The sequence below is a fragment of the Notothenia rossii genome (genome assembly GCF_949606895.1).
Source record: "Notothenia rossii genome assembly, chromosome: 5".
Classification (NCBI taxonomy): domain Eukaryota; kingdom Metazoa; phylum Chordata; class Actinopteri; order Perciformes; family Nototheniidae; genus Notothenia; species Notothenia rossii.
Window position 1 is genome coordinate 77207928 of NC_136903.1, and position 25633 is coordinate 77233560.

The 25633-nt window shown below is 41.7% G+C and overlaps 1 protein-coding gene across 2 annotated transcripts in view; it reads right to left on the bottom strand.

Moving 5' to 3' along the window:
* megf6b (multiple EGF-like-domains 6b) overlaps positions 1–25633 on the bottom strand; it is a 56523-nt gene that overhangs the window by 4121 nt on the left and 26769 nt on the right. Inside the window, exons 5-34 of one of the 2 annotated variants that reach the window (XM_079683156.1) lie at positions 25206–25328; positions 19289–19411; positions 16618–16743; positions 15571–15693; positions 15059–15181; positions 14809–14946; positions 14461–14583; positions 12604–12726; positions 11914–12081; positions 10955–11086; positions 10701–10829; positions 10459–10587; positions 9811–9945; positions 8661–8795; positions 8435–8560; positions 8211–8342; positions 7682–7810; positions 7466–7597; positions 6942–7070; positions 6722–6850; positions 6306–6434; positions 6089–6217; positions 3709–3837; positions 2841–2969; positions 2215–2343; positions 1938–2069; positions 1704–1832; positions 1377–1505; positions 535–663; positions 259–387 (exon numbers count right to left, since the gene is read on the bottom strand). In XM_079683156.1, the coding sequence (XP_079539282.1) occupies positions 259–387; positions 535–663; positions 1377–1505; positions 1704–1832; positions 1938–2069; positions 2215–2343; positions 2841–2969; positions 3709–3837; positions 6089–6217; positions 6306–6434; positions 6722–6850; positions 6942–7070; positions 7466–7597; positions 7682–7810; positions 8211–8342; positions 8435–8560; positions 8661–8795; positions 9811–9945; positions 10459–10587; positions 10701–10829; positions 10955–11086; positions 11914–12081; positions 12604–12726; positions 14461–14583; positions 14809–14946; positions 15059–15181; positions 15571–15693; positions 16618–16743; positions 19289–19411; positions 25206–25328 (3900 nt within the window). Of the gene's footprint in view, positions 1–258; positions 388–534; positions 664–1376; positions 1506–1703; positions 1833–1937; positions 2070–2214; positions 2344–2840; positions 2970–3708; positions 3838–6088; positions 6218–6305; positions 6435–6721; positions 6851–6941; positions 7071–7465; positions 7598–7681; positions 7811–8210; positions 8343–8434; positions 8561–8660; positions 8796–9810; positions 9946–10458; positions 10588–10700; positions 10830–10954; positions 11087–11913; positions 12082–12603; positions 12727–14460; positions 14584–14808; positions 14947–15058; positions 15182–15570; positions 15694–16617; positions 16744–19288; positions 19412–19789; positions 21153–25205; positions 25329–25633 lie in introns of those variants that run through there. The other variant, XM_079683157.1, reaches the window with a different exon arrangement.

Consider the following 25633-nt stretch of genomic DNA (forward strand, 5'->3'; position numbering starts at 1 on the left):
ATCACTGTTATAAGACTGAGACAATTTATATTTTGAACTAACTGAATTTACACAAGTGCACAGTCAACAATTAAAAAGAAAGAGATTGAAAATGTTTAAATTAAATTAAAAAGACAAAGTGTGAATTTGTTGTTTGACAGAGACAGACAGACAACTCTTACAATTTACAAATATTGGTCAGTTAACAGTTTTGTTCTTTATAAAACATTAGCGATGCTTGTGTTTCTCTTTGTGTGTGTTTTTCCCTTCAGTTCTCACCGTGTTCACACAGAGGTCCATAGAAGCCCGGACCACATTGACACATCCCCGTCACTTTGTCACAAGTAGCTTTATTTTGACAGTCACATTTCAGCTGGCAGTTGGCACCAAATCTGCCCGCAGGACATTCTGGGAAGCAAAAACACAAGGACACATAAGAAAAAGAAACAAAATGACTTTACATTAGTGGCTTATTTTGGATTGAGCATGCTAGAGCAAATCATAAATGACATTCATGAGATCCAGACACAAGAAATATAGTAATGTGTGTGTCACCTTTATCACAGTTAGAGCCAGTCCAGCCAAGGCCGCAGGTACAGTTTCCGGTCACAGAGTCACACACCCCACCGTTGCTACAGTTACAGCGTCGGACACATTCCAATCCAAACCAGCCTGGAGGGCAGCCTGAAGGAGGAAACACACCGTCAAACTAAACCGCAGAAAACATCGGGCTTTCTTATCAAAACAGACAAACTCAAAACAGGTTCAGAATAGTTGTTTTCCCTCATTAAAAACACTTCCTGTTGTTGTCAGTCACTTTAACTGTACCAGCACATGCCAGAAGATTGTTTTCTTCAGAAGGAGCCATTTTCTGCTATTCATTTTTGTACAGTAAGAAAAACGACTTGTACAGGCATGAAAATTGCCCGACCATCACAGTGAACATAGAGAGTCGGTGACACTAATGGAAACCTACACAGGGGAGTCTAGACTTTTAAATGATCAGAAGGCTTATCATCTTAGAGACCTGAGGTCGTTTAGAGGTCAACAGGACAGAGATAAACCAGAGGTGACAAAGATATGACTGATGATGTTTGAAGCCAATTCTAAAGTTCCTAAATTATACAATTAGTCAGCTTTGTTTCCTCTCTATAGTTCAAATATTTATTTATCTTTTCTTATATTTGTATAAGATTATTGTCCTCCAACTTGAAAATAAGCAGGAAAAACTGGTAAGAAAAGACGAATCAAACCGTTAATCCGCTCCGAAGTTTTAAGTAGTTAACCTGTTTTCTACAAAATGTGTAATTGATCCTGCTTCAGAAAAGCTTACTTTCTACATGGCTAACTGTAAAGACAACACAAAATAAATCAAAATGTAAATATTGAGTGCTCACCTTGTCCACAGTCGTCTCCTCTGCGCCCGGGGGTGCACTCACAGCGTCCGGTGAGCGGGTCACTCTGAGCTCCGACTCCACACAGCGCCACCCGAGCGCAGTCCACTCCGTAACGCCCCGCTGGACACGCTGTCAGCACCAAGACAACACAGACACTGGTCATCCCATACTATCATTATTAGATTACCTTTAATACTCTTTAATGATCGGTCAATGACAGAATTGTACAGTCTGTTCTTTTTTTGATATTCTATAGATAAATAATAACAATACATTTATAACAATAATTGGATGCATATTTGGTATTTAAGTTACAGATGGACTCACTGATGTTGCAGCATGCGCCTATAAACCCTGCTGGACATTCACAGGCTCCAGTGGAAGGAATGCATCTCCCTGCGTTTTCACACTGGCACTCGCTCCCACAGTTTGGACCATAACGACCCTCTCCACAAACTGAAAATGACATTAAAACAGCAGAAAATGTATAGTTTTAAAAGGCTTTTACTCCAGTATAATATGATATATGTTTAAGAGGTATAAATATGCTGTTTTACGTACTTTGGTCACATTTGGGGCCATGGAAACCTGGAGCGCAGTAACACAGGCCGGACACCGGGTGGCAGAGCTGGTTCGTCTCCGAGCACTGACAGACCTGGTTACAGTTCTGTCCAAATGTTCCTGGAAGACAAGCTGAGGGAGGAATGTAGAGGTTAGTTATGGATGTTCTAGCTTTCTCATGCATCAACAATGTGTCATTTAAACATAACGCAAGACTGAGTTAATAAAAGCATCTTTATTTTGTCCTGGAGGCAGACGTCGGTCCTGCGGCACTCACTCTGCTCACAGCCGTTCCCTGTGAATCCAGGAGGACAGCCGCAGTCTCCAGAGACGTGATGGCAGGATGTGCCCTGAGCACAGGAGCAGTGCTGCATGCAACCCTTTCCATACGCCCCCGGCAAACACGCTGAGAGGAAACAAAGTGGAAACAATATGAAATAATTGCAGCTGTAACTGGGAGAAGTTTTGCACATGTTCCTTTGCAAAGGATGCTGCTTGTAGATATCAACCACTCTATTTGTCATATATGTCAACTGAAAATGATTTATAAGCTTGTATACATTTTTACTCATAGGAAGTGTATAGATCCCTGACAAACACAAGCCAGGTAAAATGTCATAAAGGAAAAACTGTTTTATTTATATAGCCCAATTATAAACCTGCTTCAGACCGCTTTAAAACCTGAGCAATATGTTGACAGACTTTATGCTTAGACTATGAAATATGTGGGCAACTGAGACAGGATCACTCTTCCCAGACAGAAATGAAATAGTGTCAGTAAACAGGAAGTAGCAATAGCTGAAGTACAACTTGGACAAAAAATATCAAAATCAAGTAAACTCTAACACCTCCACCCAGCAGTGGCTGTGAGTGCCCCACAGTGTCATAAGGTCAGGTCTGTACCTTTGTCACAGAGCCTTCCTCTCCACCCTGGTGGACACAGACACTCTCCAGAGACGTGATGACATGACGCTCCGTGCACACACTGACATCTCTCCTCACATCCAGCACCAAACAACCCTGCTTCACATGCTGAGCAGAAAAGGTGCAAAGTAGACGTTATAATTAACAAAAATACAAAATATTGCCAGTTCAACAGTTTCCACTGTGCAGTAGTTCCAATGGGGTCAAAGTTTCTGTTGGTTCATTAGTTCGGCTTGATTCAGGCAAGTTAGTTTAAGGTTGGATATCCAACACACATTCACTCGATGACTGACTGATGTGTAGTGAATTTTACTGACATTTTTGATAGAAGACCTTTTTGTTTATTATTACATGTCATTTGTTAGACGCTTTTATCCAAAGCGACTTACATACATTCAGTACTGTGGGCAATCCCCACAGGAGCAACTTGAAGTGAAGTGTCTTGCCCAGGGACACAACGACATGCTGACTGCAGTGGGACTCAAACTTGCTACGCCCTGATTCGAAGTCCAGCACACTATCCACTGAGCCACAGCCTCCCTGTTTAAAATCCAAGAGTTTTCAATTATGAGCTATAAAAAAAACAGAAATGATCTGTTATTGTAATAATTTTGTAAGATCAAGTCAAAACACATCATTATTTAAAAAAACCTGTGCGACATAGGACACATTTTTTATTTTATCCTAAAAGTAATTTATTGATGTGGTTAAGAGCGAGGGCTCTGATACTATCCCCTGACTACTTTCAGTGAAACTGAGGAAGATCACCAAACTCAATGTCCGTCAAATATCCAACCTAGGACTAACTTCACCACGGTGTTTTGCTCTGGTTGTGCAGCACACTCACCTTTCTCACAGCGCTCTCCGACCCAGCCGGCGCTGCAGCTGCACTCTCCGCTCTGTCTGTCACACTGGCCGCTATTCTCACACTCACACTGCTGCTGGCAGTCCGCCCCGAACCGGCCTGACACACACTCTGTGCAAACACACAGCAGGGTGCAAGAGCAGAAAACAAAAGTGAGACAAGAGAAAGAAAATAAACAGATGATGTTTACACGCCCCTGATGCAAATAAAAACAAAAATCTCCACAGGAAAACACAACTGATTTAGTTTTGTCTTGTTTTTTTTAGAGCATGAAAAGACAGCTGCATTTCATTATGCAACCCTATCTTGCAGAATGACAATAAACGGTCCTTAAATCCCTGAATTATATGCGACAGGGTCATGCTGCGCAGTCATATTTCTGCTGAGCGCTGCAACATGTTCAGTTTTTTCCGATAATTTACAGTTAAACAAAGTATGGAGTTGGCAATCATAGGTAGTAGCCGCAGAGTTTGAGGTAAGGCATTCCAGCTACAGGATTAGAGGTTTCCTGAGCATGAAGGGGGGGGCTGGGCCTGGCACGGCCCGACAGGGAAAGGTTGTAACAGGCACAGAGGGAGGATAGTGTGTGATGAGGAGCTCGGAGGGAGAAGGAGCTGGAATGTCATCACTGCGCCGACTGAGACTTTTACAGAGCAGACTCCTCTGTGGTGCAGAAACTAACTCTGCCAGCAAATAGCCAGACTGTAGGCACAAACAAATGAACTAAGACAGCGGATTGAATTTCCTGAGCACAGTAGAACAACCACAGGCCAGTGTTTTAAATATTTACTTCAGGGCTCAGGTCATTTTTCAGCATTTCTGTCCAGATTAACCAACATCATTATTGCTTTGCAAGACAAGGCTGAATTCAGAAAGTTTGTAGAGCTCGGCCAAAAAACGTTCACTATAGAAAAGCCTCAGATGAACATTGATCAATGTTTATACATAATGGTGTATTCGTTTCCTCATTTTGGATCAGCTTTGAAACGTTTGTCGTGTTTAATAGAGTGGCGAAGTCACGCCCATCTACTGGGACCTTATTTCGGAAAGATTATGTATTGAAGTCAATGGAGAGAGAACACTTATCTTTCGATCCCGTTTGAATTGTGCCATGAATTACAAATATGATGTTTGTCAATCTTAAAAAAAAAATTCCATGTCAAAAAAGTCAGTTTGTCGTAAAACTGTTGAAATATAAGACTATGAAAATTACGCAACTAGAAAGACTACAAATCCCAGAGTCGCGTAAGTGATGTCACAATTGTTTTTCTCCACTAAGAGATAGATTATATCTATATGGCGTCGATCTTAGCTATCTATATGGCGCTGGATAAGATAAGATCACTTTAACAAGATGTGTTACTTCACAGTTTTACGACACTTCTTTTTTTTTTGACTTGCAAAATTATCTTTTAAATTGACAAACATCATATGTGTAATTTGTGGCACAATTCAAACGGGATCGAGAGATAATCTTTCTCTCTCCATTGACTTCAATACTTATTTTTTTCGAAATAAGGTCCCATGGAGGTCCACCGGAAGGGGAGGGACTTTGCCACTCTATTACAGTGTGATGAGTTAAAGATGTTGGTCTGTTTGCTGATTGGTTGGTTGAACTTCTGCTCAGATTTCATTGGCAGTTGGATGAAGCCATTTACATTTGTTTAAAAACCGTGATGTGACATGGTTTGGACTTACATTTGTAAATTGTCTAATAACATATAACATACCACACTAAATCTAAAAATAAATTGAATGGCATACTATACCATGACTTTATTTAATTTATACTACTCTTTGACATACTATAAACACCTATGGCTAACTACACTATAAGAGTTTTTTTAAATGACTTTTTATTCTGCCTGAAACGCTCCCAAATCACTAAATCCACCAATGAAATCCAATTATTTCGCAAGCATGTTATTATTGTTATAACTTTTTATGTAAAGCTTGCTGCAGTGGTAAAGTAGAACCTGACAAGGCAAGACACACAAGCCTGTATTTAACACATTTCCAGGTTATATAGAAGTGAAAACTAAGGCAATTTAAACATCAGTTGAATCAGCTTTGACTTTCAGTTGCGCACAGTTTTCCAGTGTGTCTAGGTGTTCACTTTTGGTTATAACTCCAAATAAAAACCTTGAGAAAGTAAAGATGTTGGCATGCATACAACCTGCTTCTCGCCAAGGCTTTGCCATAGCACTGTTAGCCTGAGTACATTACTATAAATGATGGCCAAATGTACATAAATAAAACCAGAGTTGTAAAAAAAGAGAATTTTCCGAACAATGATCCATCTGAAGGTGGTTTTGTGGTCACACATAAGGAAACTCTTACTCACAGCTTCTCTGAGTCTTACCAAGTTCACAGGCTGTGCCCGTCCATCCGCGGGAACACGTGCATTTTCCGTTGGTTTTGTCGCAGGCCGCTCCGTTCTGACAAAAGCAGCGTTGCCGACAATCTGCCCCGTAAAACCCTGCAGGGCATTCTGGGAGAAAAACGCACAGAGAAGACCATCTTGAATGTATTCACCTGTCATAAAGATGGTTACTTTGCCCTGTGTTGTGTTCACTCACCTTCAGTGCAGTTGGCCCCGGTCCAACCGGCCATGCACACACACTGCCCGCTGGCCGGGTGGCAGATGCCATGGTTACGGCAGCTGCAGGTTTGGTTACATCCTTCCCCATAGAAACTGGTGGGGCACGCTGCCAGGAGAGGGGCAAACAATATGATTACCTCCTGATGAACTTTGCTGATCAAAAGTGGAATTTCCAGTGTCTGGTAATTGATACAGGCCATAGCATGGGGAACATCGAGGCGGTGCTTTCTCATGTGTGACTGGGCTGGGCTTTCCCAAATAACTCTGAAACCAAGCGTGTTTTTGTTCCACTGTGAGTCAGCGTTACAAAGATGTTCTTGGTGCCTTGATGCCGCTACACGAATGTCCACCAACACATCAACGTTTAACTTTCTTTGGGCAGCTGTAACTTACTCAGGTTGCAGAAAGAACCGATCCAGCCAGCGGGACAGGAACAAACTCCGCTGACGTGGTCACAGCTTCCTCCGTTAAGACACAAACATTTCTCCTGGCAGTCCAGTCCGTAGAAACCCTGAGGACATGCTGAAACACACACAGATGGGAACGCTGTTACTGACATGTATACATATTAAGTAGGTGAATTTGTGATTTTGTGCAAAGTATCTTGTCCTACCCTTTTCACAGAAGCTTCCAGTCCATCCCACCTGGCAGGTACACGCTCCACTCACATGGTCGCACAACGCCTTGTTGTCACACTGACACCGATGGCGACAACCAAGACCAAACATACTGGATGGGCACTCTGAGGGGATAACATACGACTTAGAGTCACAGACTAGAGATCTGTAGCTTCAAATAACTTTGGAAAAAAGTTAAGGTCTTAGATTTAAAAAAGGAGTGGATGTAGTCATTGAAGCGTCCCCCATGGTCTATAAATCCATAAAGTATTCTGATTGATGATTCTGAACTACGTTTTTGAATCCTTGAGTTTGAAAAGAGGGCCACCAGTTAATAAACCTTGAAAAGCAGCCGAAACGTCCAGTGGGTTTTGTACTGCGAGTCTGATACTGCTTCCCAGGCCCAAGCTCCACATGTGGCCAAGAATAATAACTTTTGAGGTGAAGGTTACAAGACAAACTTTTGGGGATTTCGGCCACTACAGTGGTCGTTTAAATGCATTAACACATAGCTACATACTCTGGTGGCAGTGTGCTCCTGTGTATCCGGCCTCACAGTTGCACTGGCCCGTCGCAGCGTCACAGCTGCCGTCTCCGTTCCTGCAGTCACATGTTTCTGCACAGTCTGCGCCCCAGTGCCCTGCATCACACGCTGCCACAGAAACACCACATACGAGTGAGAGGGACATCTTTTACTGTTGAATACAAAAGTGTGTGCAGAACTTGAAAAAGTTACCTTTCCTGCAGTTGTGTCCGGTCCAGCCAGGAGCGCAGGTACACCGCCCGCTCACCGGATCACAGCGAGCATTGTTCTCACACACACACTTCATCTGGCATCCTTGACCAAAACGTACACTAGGGCACGCTGAACATGGAAAAACAAAATCGAAAGATTAGTCTTGATGGTTTACATTGAGATTAATCTACCAGAACTTCACAGAAATGCACGAAGGCACAGCAAGTTCCCGTGACTGGCTTGGTCCTGAGGTTCAGCCGTCAAATGAGGCTTTAAGAGCCAGTTGGTTGTTTGAAATGGAAAAGCATTCGTTCTTCCCAGTGAATTATGTCTTAGGTTTTTCAGGCTGAAGGATTTCAACTAACAACCTCAAAGAAAAACTATTCCTCTGCCTTCTGACATGTTGCTCTATCTCTTGTCCAAACTGCACCACAGAATGATTTCCATACTCCAAAGCTCTGCCATCCTGCTCTGCTGGTTTAATGCATGTTGCTGCGGAAAACAAAAAAGGCCCACTGCGGATACTCACAGTTCTGGCAGAATTTGCCAATGAACCCCGGGGCACAGTTACAGGACCCGTTGTGTTTGTCACACACGCCTCCATTCTCGCAAAGTGGGCAAGTTTCCATGCAGCCTGGACCCCAGAAACCCTCCGCACACACTGTGAAAAAGAATAAATTATTAGAAATGATGTTACATGAGATTGGTGTGTTAATTAAACTCAGCTGTTAGAAAAAATCCCTTTGCACTCACAGTTCTCACAGTGTTTTCCTAACGTCCCCGCAGGACACTTGCATTGTCCCGTCACTTTGTCACATGCGGCGCCAGTGCAGGTACAGGGATGCACGCAGCCTGTCCCAAACGTCCCCTCTGGACAGTCTGACACAGGACACACAGGAGAGACTTGTCAGAACACGGGAGGACAAAACAAACATGAAACAAATGTACCTTAAAGTGTGTGAAGAGTTTGTCCACATACCCTGATCACAGTTCTCTCCATGACGACCAGGAGGGCATTTTCGTTGGCACTCTCCAGTCACATGATCACATGACACTTCTGGCGGACAGACGCATTCCTTTTCACAGCCGGCTCCGTAAGCACCTGGGTTGCATTCTGAAGAAAGAAGAGGGTGCTTACTTATCATGTTGAGACAACAGAAATACAAGAAAAATGGAAATCATCCTACTCTCCTTTAAGTGTATTCATCTTTCTGTTCTCTTTAACGGGCTTGAAGCAGCTGCTGGAGTCCTATTGTTCTTTATGTCATAATTTATCCTTTCCGTTTTTTTATTTTCTCATATTTATTTATACGTGCCGCTAAAAAATGCTAAACTAGAAATGGCAGGTGTGCTGCAAATTCCACCTGCTACTCAGACACATAACATTACACTCATTGACCCCAAGTGGGCACTGTAAGTATAAAGTATAGGTGTTTACGCAGCGTCCACACGGCAGCGTGCGTTGAAGCTTGCCGGCGGGCGTGTCTGAAAATCGACCAACAACCAATCACATGAATCTCCCGCCCCGGACACACAAGCACACGGTTTTATTGGCTAGAGCTTGTACTGGCATATGATTTGATTGGCTGACGCTTCCGTCGAAGCTTGAAAAGTTGAACTTTTCTCAACTTTTGAAGCGAGCAACAGAGGCAAAGCGAAGCGACGGAACCACAATGCAGTTCGGCAAAGCGTGACGTTACCCCATTCAAAGTGAATGGGAAGCAACGCACGCCGCCGTGTGGACGGGCCGTTACTATCACCTTGGAAATGGCTTTGACTAGAGAAAAAGTTGATACATTTCTCAAAAGAGTTGGTTCTCCTCAACGGACTCATACTGTACAATTGTTATGATTTTGAGTCTCTTTATGGGTTAAATCAAAAAGCCAATGGACTTGGCTGCACCTCACTCCTCGTTGATTGATGTGCCCCCTCTTTAACATCAAGTAAGTGGGTTTTGTCCTTTTGTTTGCTTCCTTGTGTTGTTTGTACAAACTTTTGCACAGACTAATTCAAAGAAGTTCTAATAAAATCTGTCATCTGTAAAAAAAAAACACGTACATAAACCTCAGAGCAGATTAAACCTGCAGTAAATGTCGATCTGTTGATGACTGTTGTCACAGTGTGCTTACCTTCCTTACAGGTATTTCCCTGGTAACCAGGTTTACAGGCACAGGTGCCATGGCGACGGTGACACTCCAGAGTGTTTTTCACGACGCAGTGACACTCCTCCGAGCAGCCGGCACCGAAAGTCCACTTAGGACAAGCTGGAGGAGAAAAGACACAGAAGATAACACAGGGATGACATCTGAATGCTCTTAACAAATCCCTGCTACCCTCCATCGGCTCCCTGTTCAAATTGATTTAAAGAGTTTATTGTTCAAGTTTAAATAATGTATGGGAGTCGCCCAAAGCTATATAGCAGTATTGTTGACCGTATTAGATCCAGTTTGCAGCCTCATGTCCGGCTTCATTCTAAAAGGTCACGGATTTTGCAAGTGGCTTTGCACCTTAGGCTACCAAAATCAATGACTCAATGACATTTTTAGGGATTGCTGTAGGATAGGGTCTTATTTTGTCATGTTTTATTTCTTTTACTGTTTTATTTTACAGCCACAATACACATACAGTATATTGTGGTATCATTCGGTTTTAATTCATGTTTACACGCTTGTTTTATGATAAAATTCACAACGAGCGTGTCAATTAATGCTTTTATACTCTGGTGTTCCTGACATGAGAGTTCAGAGGTGAGGTAATGTTAGGACAGAGGGACTTACGGAGGTGGCAGAAGCGTCCGTAGAGTCCAGGATCACACAGACAGGCGCCGTAGGTCCGGTGGCAGCGCCCGTTATTGGCACAATTACACTTTTTATTACACTGCTTCCCATAGAGGCCCTTAGGACAGCCTGCACACAGGAAACAACACATAGAAGACTTCAAAGAAGATTGTTGTGGTAAAGGAAATATTTCACTGAAGATTTTGAAACTTTTGCCTGGAACAACGGGGGGGGGGACTCACCATCCTGGCACACGTCTCCACTGACCCCGGGCGGACAGCGGCAGCTGCCACCGACTGGATCACAGCTGGCACCATTCTTACACTTACAGGGGAAGGAGCAATTCTTACCAAAATATCCCTCTGGACAGGCTGTGAGAATAATAAAAAGGGTCAATTACTGCTAATCTGTCAAGCCTGACTTCATCATTTGATACAGTAGTGTGAGTGTACACATGTGTTTCAGGAGTCTCTGTTTATGTTGAGCCAATCCTCACTCTGGTTGCAGACGATGCCTGTCCATCCATCAGGGCAGTCGCAGCCATTTTTCCATGGATTACATTTCCCTCCACTAGAACAGTCATCACATGTCAAACTGCAGTCATTGCCGAATGTGTCATCCAAACAAACTGAAAACAAAAGAACACTGGATGAATTCACACTGATTCTAACCATGAACATGAAATTACAGTGAAGTATTTATCTTATTATTTTAATAATATTTAGACTTTAATCATGGCTTTTAATGATCACTCACTAGTTTAGAAAGTGTCTACGACCTATTTGGGCAGAAAATGTTCTCATTGGATGTCTGACGTTATGAATATGTCAAGGTTGGCAGAGATTCGTATCTAAAGTTACAGTGAAGTTAGGGGGAGCATTGCTTACCATACACAGATTGGATAGGATAAAGGTTAATGGTTACTTACTTGCATTAACAATAAAAAGTAACACCCACAAACTGACGTCAGACCACACATTTATTTGAATGGACAACCTTTTGATCACAGTCAAATATTTGTCAGGTGAAATGATCTAACCCTAAATTAGTTTTGCAGGCATCTGCAACTTTTAGTCACATAAAATGTTCTGCTCCTGTCAAAAGAGTTCAATTTTGGGCGACAGAAAACAGAGCCTATGACTTCCTGTCACAGGCTGCCAGGCCTCAGCCTCAGCCCTGCCAAAGACGCTGCGGTGTTACAGTAAGAGGCAACAGTCTGAGAGCACATTAATGGAGCCGCACCATGTGGTCTGTTCCCACCTGGAGTAATGAGCCTGTCAGACAGCTTCACCTCCCAGGAGTCTCGCTCAGGAAATCAGACACAGGTTCCTCTTTATTGCACACTGTGGGAGTTGAACTCACAACCTCATGCTTTCTGAGGGCTTCTTTATCACACTGAGCTAATCCATCCTCTTTATTGCCATGATTGGTTAGTGGCTCTCGAGGGATACTCACCAAACTTCTCTGCCAGGTTACTCTCAGCCCTCAGCTCGCCCTCATCGTCTTCATAGTCGTCGAACCGCTCCAGGGGCTGGTTGTAGTCCTGCTTCAAGAGCAAGGGTCGAATCAAAGGGAACTCCATGGCACCTCCGCTGGACAAAGCTTCGATTGCATCTTCTAGTGCTGCAGGAGATAAACAGAAAGAGAGCCAATTACACACACTATAAAACCATTTTAAAATAAAAAGTGTACAGAAATTCACCACTTTGATGAGAGACCTTTAAATTGTCTTGCAACAAGTTTAATAGTATGCAAAGTAAATATTTTATTTCTAAGCTTGACTTGATAATGACCCTAATGCAACCTTGATGCAAGGATTTAAAGTGCTCATAACTGAATGTTTAGCACCTTGTTTGTATGTTTTCTTTTAGTTTTCAGAAAAATATAGATTTAACGACATAACATTTATTTTTTTATTACAAGATATTCATATCTATGACACATATTAGAGACCTTTTCTCCAAAAAACGTAGTTTAACTTCACGTAAATCTCCCAGCTCTTTTCAAATAGCTCTAACCAAACAGACTGAACGAAAAGCACAATTGTACACAGGAAGTTTTTTTGCAGTGTGACAGTGTGCCAGGTTTCCTATGTCTGTGGTGTGGTTCCCAATTGGCCACTCTCTCTATAATGTTGATACTCACGGATGCAGGACAGTCGGTCCTCGTCCAGACGGAAACCCCGGCGGCAGAAACACTGGAAGGAGCCGGCGCTGTTCTGGCACGTGTGATCACAACCGCCATTAACAGCCAGACACTCGTCTACATCTAAACAACACAGACACAACACAGACTCAAACACTTTTGCTTCACGAGAGGTTCAGAGTGGCCTAGGCAACTTTAACAGAGCAGCCCTCGCTTTACATGTTAAACTTCAACAAAGACAACACTGAGCTTTTTGTTTTGACGTCTTAAGAGTTAAACGGAAACTTTCACACACTCAACAGAGTCTCAGATATATATAAAATAGGTATCTGAGGTGTTTGGCTCGAAATACCAAAAAGATCATGCCTTGTAGCATCACATAATCCCCTCTGTTTCAGCCCTGTTTCAAAAGTGCTGATTCTCTGTCTGTTAGTTTAGATCAGGGGTGGGGAACCTCCGGCCCCCGGGCCGTATACGGCCCGCGAGACCATTTGGTACGGCCCTCGAGGTAATTTATAAACACACGCAAAAAAGAAAAAAATTTAAGAAATCTAGACCGCAAACAAATTAAACAAAGCGAGTGCCTGTTTTTCCTGGCCAATGTCAGGGTCCTTGAACACAACACGAGCCTAACCTGTCATCACGTGGTACATGTCTCGTCTGACGGAGAGAACCAGAACGTCGCTCCAGCACTTCCAAGCAGTACCCATAAGGAGCCGTACAAATGCCGCAGTTTTTGCGTGGCTGTGTCTTTAGTTGTAATCCCAGTGGCGATCTGTTCATCTGTCATACTGATCATACAGTCAATAACTTTGTTGTTATTAGCATCTGGTTAGCTAGCTATGCTAACGAATATAAGAAGCTTTTTCTTCAACCAGTGAGGTAAAGGCACATCTTTATATGATCATTATAAAAAAAATAAGAGAATAAAGTAAACGGGTATAAAATACTATATGACGGTAAAAAAAGGTTGTTATTAATAAACAAGAATACAGTTTGAAAGGGGAATTATTTGTAAAATATCCATAAAGAAAAAGTAAATATGCTTACAGGTCTGTTTGATATGGGTGTTGAGAGATGTATCCATAGATCTCCTAATGTTGCTCCCAAAGTGCACCTGATTGATGCTTTTAACGTCAACATTTAAAAAAGAAAATCTTCCCAGGGGAGCATGCCCCCCGGACCCCCCTAGAGGAGGTTAGGTCCCCCCCCCACACACACTTAAATCATGTCCACATGGATAGGAAACTAAATACATTTGCACACATCTTGTGTCCAATATCTTTCTGTTTTGGTGGTCATACCACAACCGTGCACGTGAATGCATGCGTGAGTCATGGTAATATATCTGGATTAAGAGGTTGCTTTTTCTTTGCACAGCATGAAAGAAAGGCGAAATGAATGGGCTGTGATCATAGTACTTTTAAGCAGAGGTCAATAATTTGTACGGCCCTCGGAGGATGTTGAAAAAATGTAAATGGCCCTTGAGAGGAAAAAGGTTCCCCACCCCTGCTTTAGATGAAAATAAGGAGCCCCTCCCCACGCCCCTCTGAGAGATATTTGGTTAAAAAGAACACAATGGTGCTCTCGGAGGAGATTCAGGTGATAACGATGATGTCATCGTTATGACATCATAGAGTGGCCAAAATCTGATCAGTTTATTTTCAGACAGGTTTTTATATGAATGGATCAGGACAAAAAGGTGAGTGAATCTTTTTTCCTGAAACGTTCAGAATCTCTTTACACAGAGGGGACACGTGTTTATGTATAAAATATGTGAAAAAGTGGATTTTGCACAATAAGTGACCTTTTAAGTGTCAGTGCCATCCACACTTTCTGACTAGGAGTTAAACATACCATCACAGCTACATCCGTCTGAGTTGAGTCTGTACCCCGCTGAGCAGTAACACTCGTAACCCCCGGGGTAGTTGGTGCAGTCCTGCTCACAGCAGGAGCTCTGCTCTCCACACTCGTCCACGTCTGCCAAACACAACAATCACAGAGAATCAAATCATGGATCAAATGTTGGGATGAGATTCTCTGCTCACTGAGAGACACTTGTTATGAGTTAATGTAAACTGCTCAGGTTTAACAGTCAATTAAGGTCAAAGTAAAGCATTGAAGCTAAAGTTTCTATACAGTTACTGTGAGTAGTGATTTCATCTTTTAATATGCCCATAATTAGTTTAAATTGCAGCTTCTTACCGAGACAGGTTTTGAAGTCGTCATTTAGTCTGTAACCTTGGTTACAGGAGCAAACAGGCCCGTTGGTTGAATGCTGGCAGTGGTGCGAACAGCCGCCGTTATTTTGCTCGCAGCTGTTTACGATCTCCATCTCAATTTCTTTTCAGTCACAAAAGAGATATATTGTCGTTAAATTATAAAAAATATCTTGTAGCAACTAAATGTAAAGTTTTTATGCATGAGATAAAAGGTGGAAGGGGTTAAAACTGACTGTAACACTGTTTTCCATCAGATCCCAGCTCGTAGGCAGAGTTACACACACAGGCGTAAGAGCCCAGTGTGTTGTGGCAGCCGTGAGCACAGTAGGCCTCTGCTTTCTCACACTCATCAATATCTGCAACAAAAATAGGTCAAATCAAACAAAATTGACATCTAATCTGTGCATGTTCAATTCTATGTTTGCACTTCAAAATAATCTGAGTGTTGATAGAAACCGATGTTCGAAACATTATCTGTCAAATACTTCTTAAAATTACTTCTCAACATGTCAAACCCGTTTAGTAGATTTATGAAACTTTCAATTTGATCACACAATATTTGTCAACAGAGAGGAGCTTTCTAAAATTCAATGGAAATGTAGATTTTATTTCCATTTCTCTTGTGTTTCCAATCAACATGGATCGTTTCATTTATGAATCACCCTATATTTGTATAAGTTGCCACTACTTTGCAACATAAATCATCTTTATACTGTAACTGTTATCGTGTTACAGGTGATTTTACCTTCACATGTTTTCCCGTCCTCAGCCAGGATGTAACCAGCTTTACAGTCACAGTGAGCTTTCCCTCCATCAGCCTGACACTGGTGCAGACAGCCTCCATTCTGTTCTGCACAGGGATTCTGCACTGCAACATGAAAAGCAAAAAGCAAAAACATAAATCCACCGGTGTCAGTCAGGGGGGGAAACTTTTGGGGCATTGTCATAAAAAAACTCTAAAAACTGACATCTTAATGCGGAGCAGGTGGAGAGATTTAAATTCACACTGCCATCCTGCACCTCCACCTCATCTCTTTACTGTTCTCTCTGCATAGTTAGTGTGAATTTGACTTGTGTAAGCCCGGCAAACATCTGGAAGAATCTTCAGCTCTGCAAAAATGAGAGGAATCCACTCTCAGCCAACAATTACAAAATCAAAGCATCTGAGAGAAAATCATTTAAAAGACATATAATGTCATACACCTTAAACACCTGAGCTACGAACATCCATAACATTCACCTGTTTGCAACTTACGCATTATGTATCACTTGTATATAGACTCTTATGGCACTACTTATATTCTATTGTATTGTATTTACTTGCACTATTTTATCTGTTTTATTGTGTTAGTGGAGCCTGGGACCTAAGATTTTCATCGACATAACTACTGTAGCTATGAACGAATGACAATAAAAGCCTTGAAACCTTGAAACCTTGAGGGCAGTGCAGTTCAACGATCATGGAGATCTAGCAAGAACATCTAAATACTCATTTCAGAAAAAAACAATGAGGTAGACTGCTGTGATTCACTCCCATGAAATGTCTCATCGCATGTGAGTGAATCCTGCTCCAGCACAGACATCCTGTCAGATAATTACAACTGGCAGCAGATGCAGAAAATGTCTTTTTAATGCTTTAATCAAATCTTGAGAATCACACCTTCATAATCTTCCAAAAATATTCAGTTTCCTTGGCTCTCTTTCCTTCTCCTTTTATTATTCCTCTTTTCTGTCTTGTGTCATGTGTTGATGTGTGTTTAGTGTTGCTTTCCACCAGAGTTCGGGCACTCACGTTTACAATGCTTGCCGTCCTCGGCCAGCCCGTAATTTGGCTTGCAGCGACAGCGGAAATGAGCTACAGACTGCTGCACACAGTAGTGCTCACATCCTCCGTTGCTGATGGCACACGAATGAATGGCTGAAAAGGTTAAAAAAATAAAGGAAACATTTTGAGACAGGATGAAGGCCAGAGAAAGTTAAATTAAGAGACAGAAAGAAAGGCAGTTATAGCTTTATGAGAAAAATCCACCATCTCCGAAGGAAAACATCAATGCCCAAAAAAGCCAAACTGCAGTTTTATGTTAGTCTTACAATTGAATTGATTTTACTTTTGATTTGCTGTCACATCCACAGGAATGTTTTTCCGAGAGGTCATGAATGCTGTGCTGACATTACTACAATCAGCGAATACCTCTGAGAATTGCTATGCTCTGAGCCACAAGAAATCCATCACCACAAAAGGGCCAACAATCACAGAGAGATTTGAATGGCAGGACCTCTGCGATGGACAAAGCTCGTCCCCTGATGAGATTGAGGGCAGAGCCAACTCAATCATCTTCCCCATCCAGGTTTCTCTTCTTCATGGGAATTGACTTAACCTCAGTCAAAGACCCAGACTCAATGCCTTCAAGGAAAAAAAAAAGGTAGATGCCGAACAGCCGGGTGCTATCAAAGACGATGTTTTTCTTGCTTCAAGGCAGGAGTCAAGATCCATCCATCACAAGTACACGTCAAACCACAGAGAGCTTTCCAGCTCAAATATTATTCAGCCTCACACTAAGTGTGTGGGATCTCACCTCTGCTGGCAGATCAAGAGCTGGATAAGACAAACAGAGCTTGAATTAAATGTGAGGACATCTGCTCTTCTTGTTCTCCCTCACACTCTGTGCTGACATTTATCCGGTGTGAACAGTATGGTCATACTGTACATAGTGAAAAATACTGTTATTCACTCATGAAGAAAGTAATAATTAGTTCTTGATCTATTGGTGAACATGCACACATTTTGCAGCTTGCCTCTGCACGATATGAACACTGCAGCCTCACAGATAAGCTCCACCTGGAAGTCTATCCAGATGTGGGCTGCGATTATTAAAGTAATCAGTCATTTCTTCACGCAACAGCTGTCACACGAGGGCCTCGCGGGGACAGTCAGGTCCCAGCTACAGTGTCTGTTAATAAGACAATGAAACCACTTTGCTTTATGAAGCCAAGAAACACATAATGAGTTCCACTCTAAATGTCAGGACACTCTGTATACATTCCTGACTGCAGACACTGATGCCATGTTTATACTCTTTTCCCGGTCAGCTATTTCTGAAAAACCAAATTCTAATGTATTTGGCATGACAGAAACAACATACAGCTACAGCGGAGGTCAAGAGTGACAGGATAACACGCAGATCTGTGTAGATCTTGTGTGAGTTTATAATAAAGGGAGCATTTAATGAAAGTAAATCAATCCTTATTTTTTTACAATCTCTCATAATACTTGTGATACTTTGTCTGATTTGAACCAAGTATATCATGTGGTGAATCTTCCATTGTATATTTAAAAATAAATAAAAGATTAAGCAGTGAAGGGGATTAAGTCATGGAAGAAGTTCAAACAAGGGTCAGTTTCTAAACCCAGAGAACAGGGGCCACAGTAAAGTCCATAACTTAATGCAATCTAAAACTGTTAATACATTGAAACAATAAAGACATGTCAATAAGTAAGTAAAGATGATGTAGTGTATTTAAGTATGTTTTTTCAGAGCTAAAACAATCGGTCAGTTCATCAATTAATATGGAAACACCTTGTGCCTTGTTTTAAGATTAGGGAGAAAATAAGATGCCAGGAAACCAGGACAGAGAGATGGGGGGCGACCTGATGAAAAACGTTTTTTAGGATCAATTATTGAGACCTCATTGGACTTGGAAAAGAAGACCATTTTAAGCGATTTTCCCACATTCTATGGGCCAATTAATAAATCAAAAGCCATCCACTGTTTAACCAATAACGACATTACCATTACGTTTGAGCCTTAGTAGATTGATGCTTGAGGAAATATCAGATGGAGTAACTCCCTCCCAAGAAAAGTATATTTTTACAAGTTATCCACTAAAGGGAATTTAAAATCCACAGACTGTATCTCAGTTTGATATTATTACCAGCAAATATTGTTTTAATCATCTCAAAATGGGGCTTTGTATCAAAAATCAAAGGGGTCTACTGCAACCTCAAATATAATAATAATAATAATAATAATAATAATAATAATACATTACATTTATAAAGCACTTTTCCTGGTGCTCAAAGCACTTAAATATGTGGTTTACATGTTTAAAATGCCCATGTAACAAATCGTATGTGGTTAAACATTAATGAGACGATGACGGAATAATATTACACGCGGTAAATACTTACAGAGGAGTTTGTTCGAAACAATGTTCCAGTGTTTATGTGAGTTTTAAACAACTGGAGCCTAATCACAAAGGGGAAACTTTGCACGTCTCAATACTCTGTATCTAATTTAATCAAAGAAACCTCAAATCAAGCTGCGATGGTAATGTTAGTCACAGTATGCAAACGAAGCCGTAGCAGGGCCAAATGTCCTGTTAGGAGTTGCATGCCCTTGTTCAGACTGCTGACCTTTTTCCCAGCTTGTAAAGTGTTAGCACTTAGCGCTAATGTTCCTTACCGATGCAGGTGCGGCCGTCCACATGCATGCGAGAGCCCGGGTCGCATTTACAATGGTACGAGCCCCTGGTGTTAACACATCTGTGCTGGCAGCCTCCATTATGAACCTGGCACTCATCAATATCTGTAGAGAGGGAGGGAGAGCAGAAGTGGACAGAAGCAGGCAGAAGGAGAGAGAGCAGGGACAAATTAGTGCAATTTGACTACATCCTGTCTTATTATGAGAAAAAATTGGTCACAAGAATGAAGCCCAGATGAGCTGCCAAGCTGAGACAGGACTTTAACGCAGGTCTTCGAAGAAAGATGCACTCCAAGTGGAAAGGAGATGATAGATGAGAAGGGAAAGTATTCTATAAGTGCATTGCAACTCAAACAAACAAATCCCCCATGTGGTAACAACTACTGAACATTTAAACCCAAATTTAAATTCCTTAGCTTCTTTTCAAAGTCCCTTGGGTGCTGCAAACATATGGAAACTCAAACCAGAGGATGCAAAACATACACATTCCTCTTTGCCGATCGTTGAGATTATAAAAAAATGAGTTTCTTCGCCGGGGAAAGTGGTGGTGAGGCACTGTCATTTGACCCGACTTCAAATGAAAGAAGGTGTTTTCCTAAACAACTTATTTTCGGGGTCAGAGACTGATCATTCGTTTTCTGAGTTACCCAGCAGACCCCCTGTGAGATCAAAGCTGATAAATAAAGCTCTGCTCTGTTTGGACTTCTGCTACCTAGGCTACCTTCATCATTAGGAACATTAGGACATGAAGTCTGACCCGCCTCTCCTCCAGTCACCTGTTTGCTTCAACATTAGTCAAATGATCCTGGTGGAGGTGCTGAAAATAACCCTGACTGAAAATAAATGGTGTGACACATTAAAGAGGTGAGTGTGAATGTCTTTTGGCTGCTGCATGATGTCGGTAAAAATAATATGCACATGAGAAAAAGGTTATTCTCAGACAGTCAGAAGACATGCCATGTTAAACTGCCTATAGATGTCATTGTGACTGTGATTGCTGCATGTGTATATGTGTCTGTGCTAGAGAGACAGCAACTGTGCAAAGAAGAACTGGGTGTAGAAAATGCATAGATAACACTTTTGGTGCTAATTAATCTAAAATTAAAATAATTTAACATATTAAAACATACTTATACTAAACACACGCAGCAGATACGGAGCCACATTAGCACACATTTGGCATTGTGCTTCTGGACACCTGTCTACTGAATGCCCAACTCTCCTTTTAGCTCCTATTTTGGTCTCCACCAACTGAACTCAAGGCAATATCTTTCTCATTGGCTGCTAAACTGTGTCTGTCTGCTGATTAGTTCTGAGCAGTGATTTTGAAAGACCTTTCTCTGATAACTACTGACTGTCACTGCTGTAAGTCAAGGTGGAGGAAATAAACTGAACCAATACAATAAAGTTACAAACAACTTTAAATATAGACAAGATTTGAACGATGCTGCCTCTCTTTGCAAAACTTTTGCACTGATTCGTTATAGGTTCACCACTACAAGCGATCGTTTTCACACATTATACACACTCATTTCATCCATTGTCAATATAAAACTTGTGTGTGGTCACTCAGTGGTAAAACAAAGATAAGTTCATCCTTAATTTTACTCGACCAATGGGACAAACCTCATGTGAGCATCATCGAAAATTCTATTATAAATCAAACTGTACTTATAAAAACGTAGTGCTTAATGTGCTTCACAACAGACCCTAGCTAAACTACCCTAGGATTAGTATAAGAACCAAACTGCAGTGAATGAACATAAAGAGACTTTCATTTACTTGCCTAATGGTTCCAGTAAAACCCTTTCCAGACATCTTAATTCAAGAATATCCTACGGCTCAGCCCATCTACTTCCAATTACATCCAACAACATTTTCAGATATAATGTTGTGGCAGAAATGAGCTTTTAAACTTTCCCCCTCTTTGTTTCTCAGCTGCCAAACTCCGGCTCCACTTTGTCCAGGAAAGCTGGCAGAAACCTTCCCTTCATTTTTCCATCCCTGCCGCATGCCGTCCTCTGGTTTGGTTATTCATGAAGCGATGCAGCGCTGTGGAGCTGCTGATCTTCTGTAGACTGCAGCGCACAGCGAAGCCCCTCCAGGCTGATTTCCACTTCCAGAATATGATCCCCCAAAACAGCTCAGAGCCAAAGCCTCCGCAGACGTTGGCTTATTCAGAAACACATCAATTCACTGCCCGCAACCACCTACAGCACAGTGCATTCATCATGGAAAACTATTCTGGTCCATTTCCGAAAGGTGATTTGTTGGTACACATAATACATTATTTTAAATAGCCATGATTTATCTTCAAAAATGACATCTACCAGCAGATCCGAGGGAGGATTGTGAGCAATACGGTTATAATAAATTTAAAACATGCTTCATCTCGTACATTTATCCCCAAGCACTCTTGCCAAACATGAAAAGAGTCATACAAATATTTGCATCATCTGGTGAAAGCTAACTGGTATCTAGCCTTGGTTGGGTTTGCGATATTACACACTTTTCCTGATTCATAGCTCATGTTTCATGGGCTCTAATATTTGTAAAAGCAGTCCTCCCCTTCTCTGATCAGAGACAAAGTGCCAGACAGCAGACTGAGGCACGGATAAACTCTGACTACTGTGCGTTACTCCCTGCATTAAATCTTACTGTATATAAACGTGTTCTATGACCAAAAATGTATTTATAGCATTGTAGTACTGCTGCGACAGCTTTATCTGCATTTTGACAGTGAAATGATCACCTTACCTGCTGCCGGGGGGGAATGTCTGTAGCCATTGTATCCATGGTAACAGTGTGGCCTATAGCAAATCCTCCTGTAGTAATTCTGTGGATAGTTTGCTGCAGATGCCAGGTATGCCATCGCTTCAATTAACACCAAAAAGAAAATCCACTGTCCTGATGACAAAGCCATGGTTGCAAATTGAATGCTTCACGGAAAGGTTTTACAAAAATATGATAATATTTACTGAAAAAATGCAAGGCAATTCAATCGTACTTTTTCTCAAGCAAATTTGCAATGACAAATGAAATGAATGACCCGCTCTGCAGGTGCTGAATCCTGGTCTGATGTAGGGTAATACTTCTTATTGACTCTGCCTCCTGACTTTTCTCTGCCTTCCTCCATCCCCCTCTCCCTCTCCCTTTCCCCCTCCTATCTAACCAAACTAAATCTCCATCACAATAAAGATCCTCCTCTCTCTCCCCTCTCCCCACACTAAAGGTATATCCAGTGGTCTATGAATTACACATAAATACCTCTGCATATTTCACAGCCAACAGTGATTGATGTCTGTCCCTGAAAGATGTACACAACTTTACAGGGCCACTGCATTTTTTCAAAGACTAGTACGCGATAAAGGGGCAAGATTTATGAGTGCACATCACTCTGGTGTTGGAGCATAAAGAATGTGAACAGAAGAGTATGTGCCGTCTATATTTTTCCTTTGATATATATTTTTTAAATGCCACTAAAGGAAAGCCAAATGTAATAAGTGCCAGACATTCAATCCAGTGTTTAATATCTAAACATCTGAGAAAGGAATGAGCCTTGCAGTGAAATCATCTATTCAGGAGCTAAATACTGTGCACTCTCATGATCTGCCAACACATGCACACAAACACAGCAGCAGCACTGTGACGGCACGTTACAGAGCTTATGAAGAGCAAAGTGTGGTCATGGTCAGCATCATTTCCCCGATTTGAACAGAAATGGCCCTTAAGAGACCTCTGCGGGATACAATGACTAAGCTTCACTTTTTATGACCTTTCTTTTTAATAATGCAAACTTAAAGTTCCTGAAACATACACCTGTAATATCATTACATCAGGACACAAGCATCTGAGAAGTACTCAACCAGCAGAAAGTGATACACTGTGTTTTTGTCTCAGTGCATGCCAACTTCTTCAAAAGTCTGCACATAAAATTCATATTAATGCACACTTTAGAATCATGTGGACACTGATGCCAGCCAGGTGAGGAGGAAAGCAGCTCGCTCAGGCATGGACGACAGATGATAAGCCTGGAGCCATAACTTTTTGAAATACTTTGCCAGGGTGATAAAAAAACAGAACGTACTAACATTGAGTTTTTTTTTTACTTTTTAAGAAAGTCTTTCCGGGAACTGTCCTGCTCTGAGAGGTAACAAGAGCATCCAATAGCTGCTGATTTTGGACCTACAGTAACCCACACACCCCTAGAGCTCACTCTCAGGACAGGTGCCAAGCATGGGCACACCATTACTCCCACCTTCACGCTCGTATTGGTCTGAGCATAAAGTTCATTAAGCATGATGGCTAAAATGTCGACACTGCTGCACTGTACTGAGCTGGACTGCAGTCACTGTTGGCCTCTTCCACTTTGATCATTGCCATTTGTATCAACAATGCTTATTCAACGGGGGAAAAAAGTATATATGACTAAAATATTGCCTAAATAAAACACATTTTGAGGAGCTAAAATCTAGGGAACTCTCTAAATGGGATTCAATTGTTAATTCAGTATTTTCTTTCGTTTTTCTCGGCACTGAACAAAAGATGCGTTTGTTTGTTTCTTGTCAGTGCCAGCAGTCGCATATTAACATCCCAGAACAGATGTTTTTCATCAAAGAAATTGCACGTTGCCAAGGACAGTATTCCCCCAAAATAGTAATGTGGTTGTGTGCAATCAACTGCCGAGAACCTTTTTACTCCTAACAGCTCAATGAATGGATCTTGTCTCTCATCCAGACTTGGACTTTGTGCGTGAAGCTCCCCCAGCTTCAGTGTGTCAGACCGAAGGAAAGCTGATCACTTTCTGCAAACTCAGCACGCCACACATGCAGCGCTAACTTAAACATCCACCACATCCATCCTGCTTCTTTTACTTCTGTTAATACTACTACCAATTACAGACAATTAGGACATTAATTCTGCGGTTAGCTGCGTTCTTCCAACAAACACCAGTGGCGGAGGGCAGAGAGCTATGAAAGCCAGCTGTGACAACGTTCCTATCAACCGCTCGTAATAACCGTGACCTGGATCCCTCTGGTTCATCCAGCAGACAGCCATACTGCAGAGCACTCTGTCCTCTAGGCTTGGCTACTGCACAGAGGAATCATTATTCTGATTAAAACACTATTGTGGAGATATTTCCTAATCAGAAACGTCAAACCGTGATGGATCAAAACGGGAATGTCATGGGAAAAGGCTTGGGAAGATGCTCAGTTAAGATGAGCAGTGGTTCGGGGATGCTGGGCCTCTTGAAAGTAGCTGTGCTTTCATCCACTGACAGTCGTGAAACAGCAGAAGTCTACATAGTTTTAACATCTACAGTGTAGATAAACAAAGAAAGAAAGGAAGAGGGCTTAGATAAGCACTACACAAAAAACTACAGATGAAGCTGATGGCGAAAACATACAGTTTGAAGGTGCACAATGTTGTGATGTTTTGATGGAAAATTGAAGGACAACCAAGCAACCCATTCAATGGTTGCTGCGATATTTCACACAAAATCACATTCAATGGTGTCTTCAGAATGGTGAAGATTAATCTTCAATGAAGCATGAATGTCTGAGTAGGTTTCAACCACCCACAGTTATGATATGTAGGACTAGGAGCCACAACGCCAGCATGGCTTATTAATGTAATAGTATAATGGATGTTAAGTGGAGTATATGAACACCATTTTTTCAGCGCTGGGGTTCAAATTACATGCAGTCATCTCAGGCTGAGCAATACTACGACTTGTTTTAGAGGTGATTTGTACTTGAAGGAATATTTTGAGTGTAGTGATGTGAATTTCAGGTTTCATGTGCTCAAAAAAGCTAGATCTGAAAGCCTGAAGACATCATAGGTGTAAAATATGATAACCTGAACCACACAAATTGGTATCATTTTATAGAGGACTCACCTTGACATGTTTTGCCCTCTTCATTCAGTTTCTGTCCTGGAGGACACCTGCAGTAGAAACTTCCGATGGTGTTACAGCAGAGAGCCTCACAGCCGCCATTGGTCTCCTCGCATTCATTAACATCTGATGGGAAGAAACAAGGGAAAAGTTAAATCTGCATTTATTTGAACAACAGCCAAAGCAGAAATGGAAGAACAGAGAACAGGAAAACCACTAATGTTTTGGTAAAAACAACTTGGAGATTCTAGCAGTAAGGGTAAGGAACAAAATGTGTCTTCCTTTTAATGTCAGTCTGATTAAGTTTGAAATGTTTTCCAAATTTGAATCTGGATCTGGTTTGTGAAAATGTGGAAAGTGCCTGGAAATTCACGAAAATGACTGTGGTAAATTGTGTGCGCCGTTTCCAACTTTAAACCTGTCTCCTTATT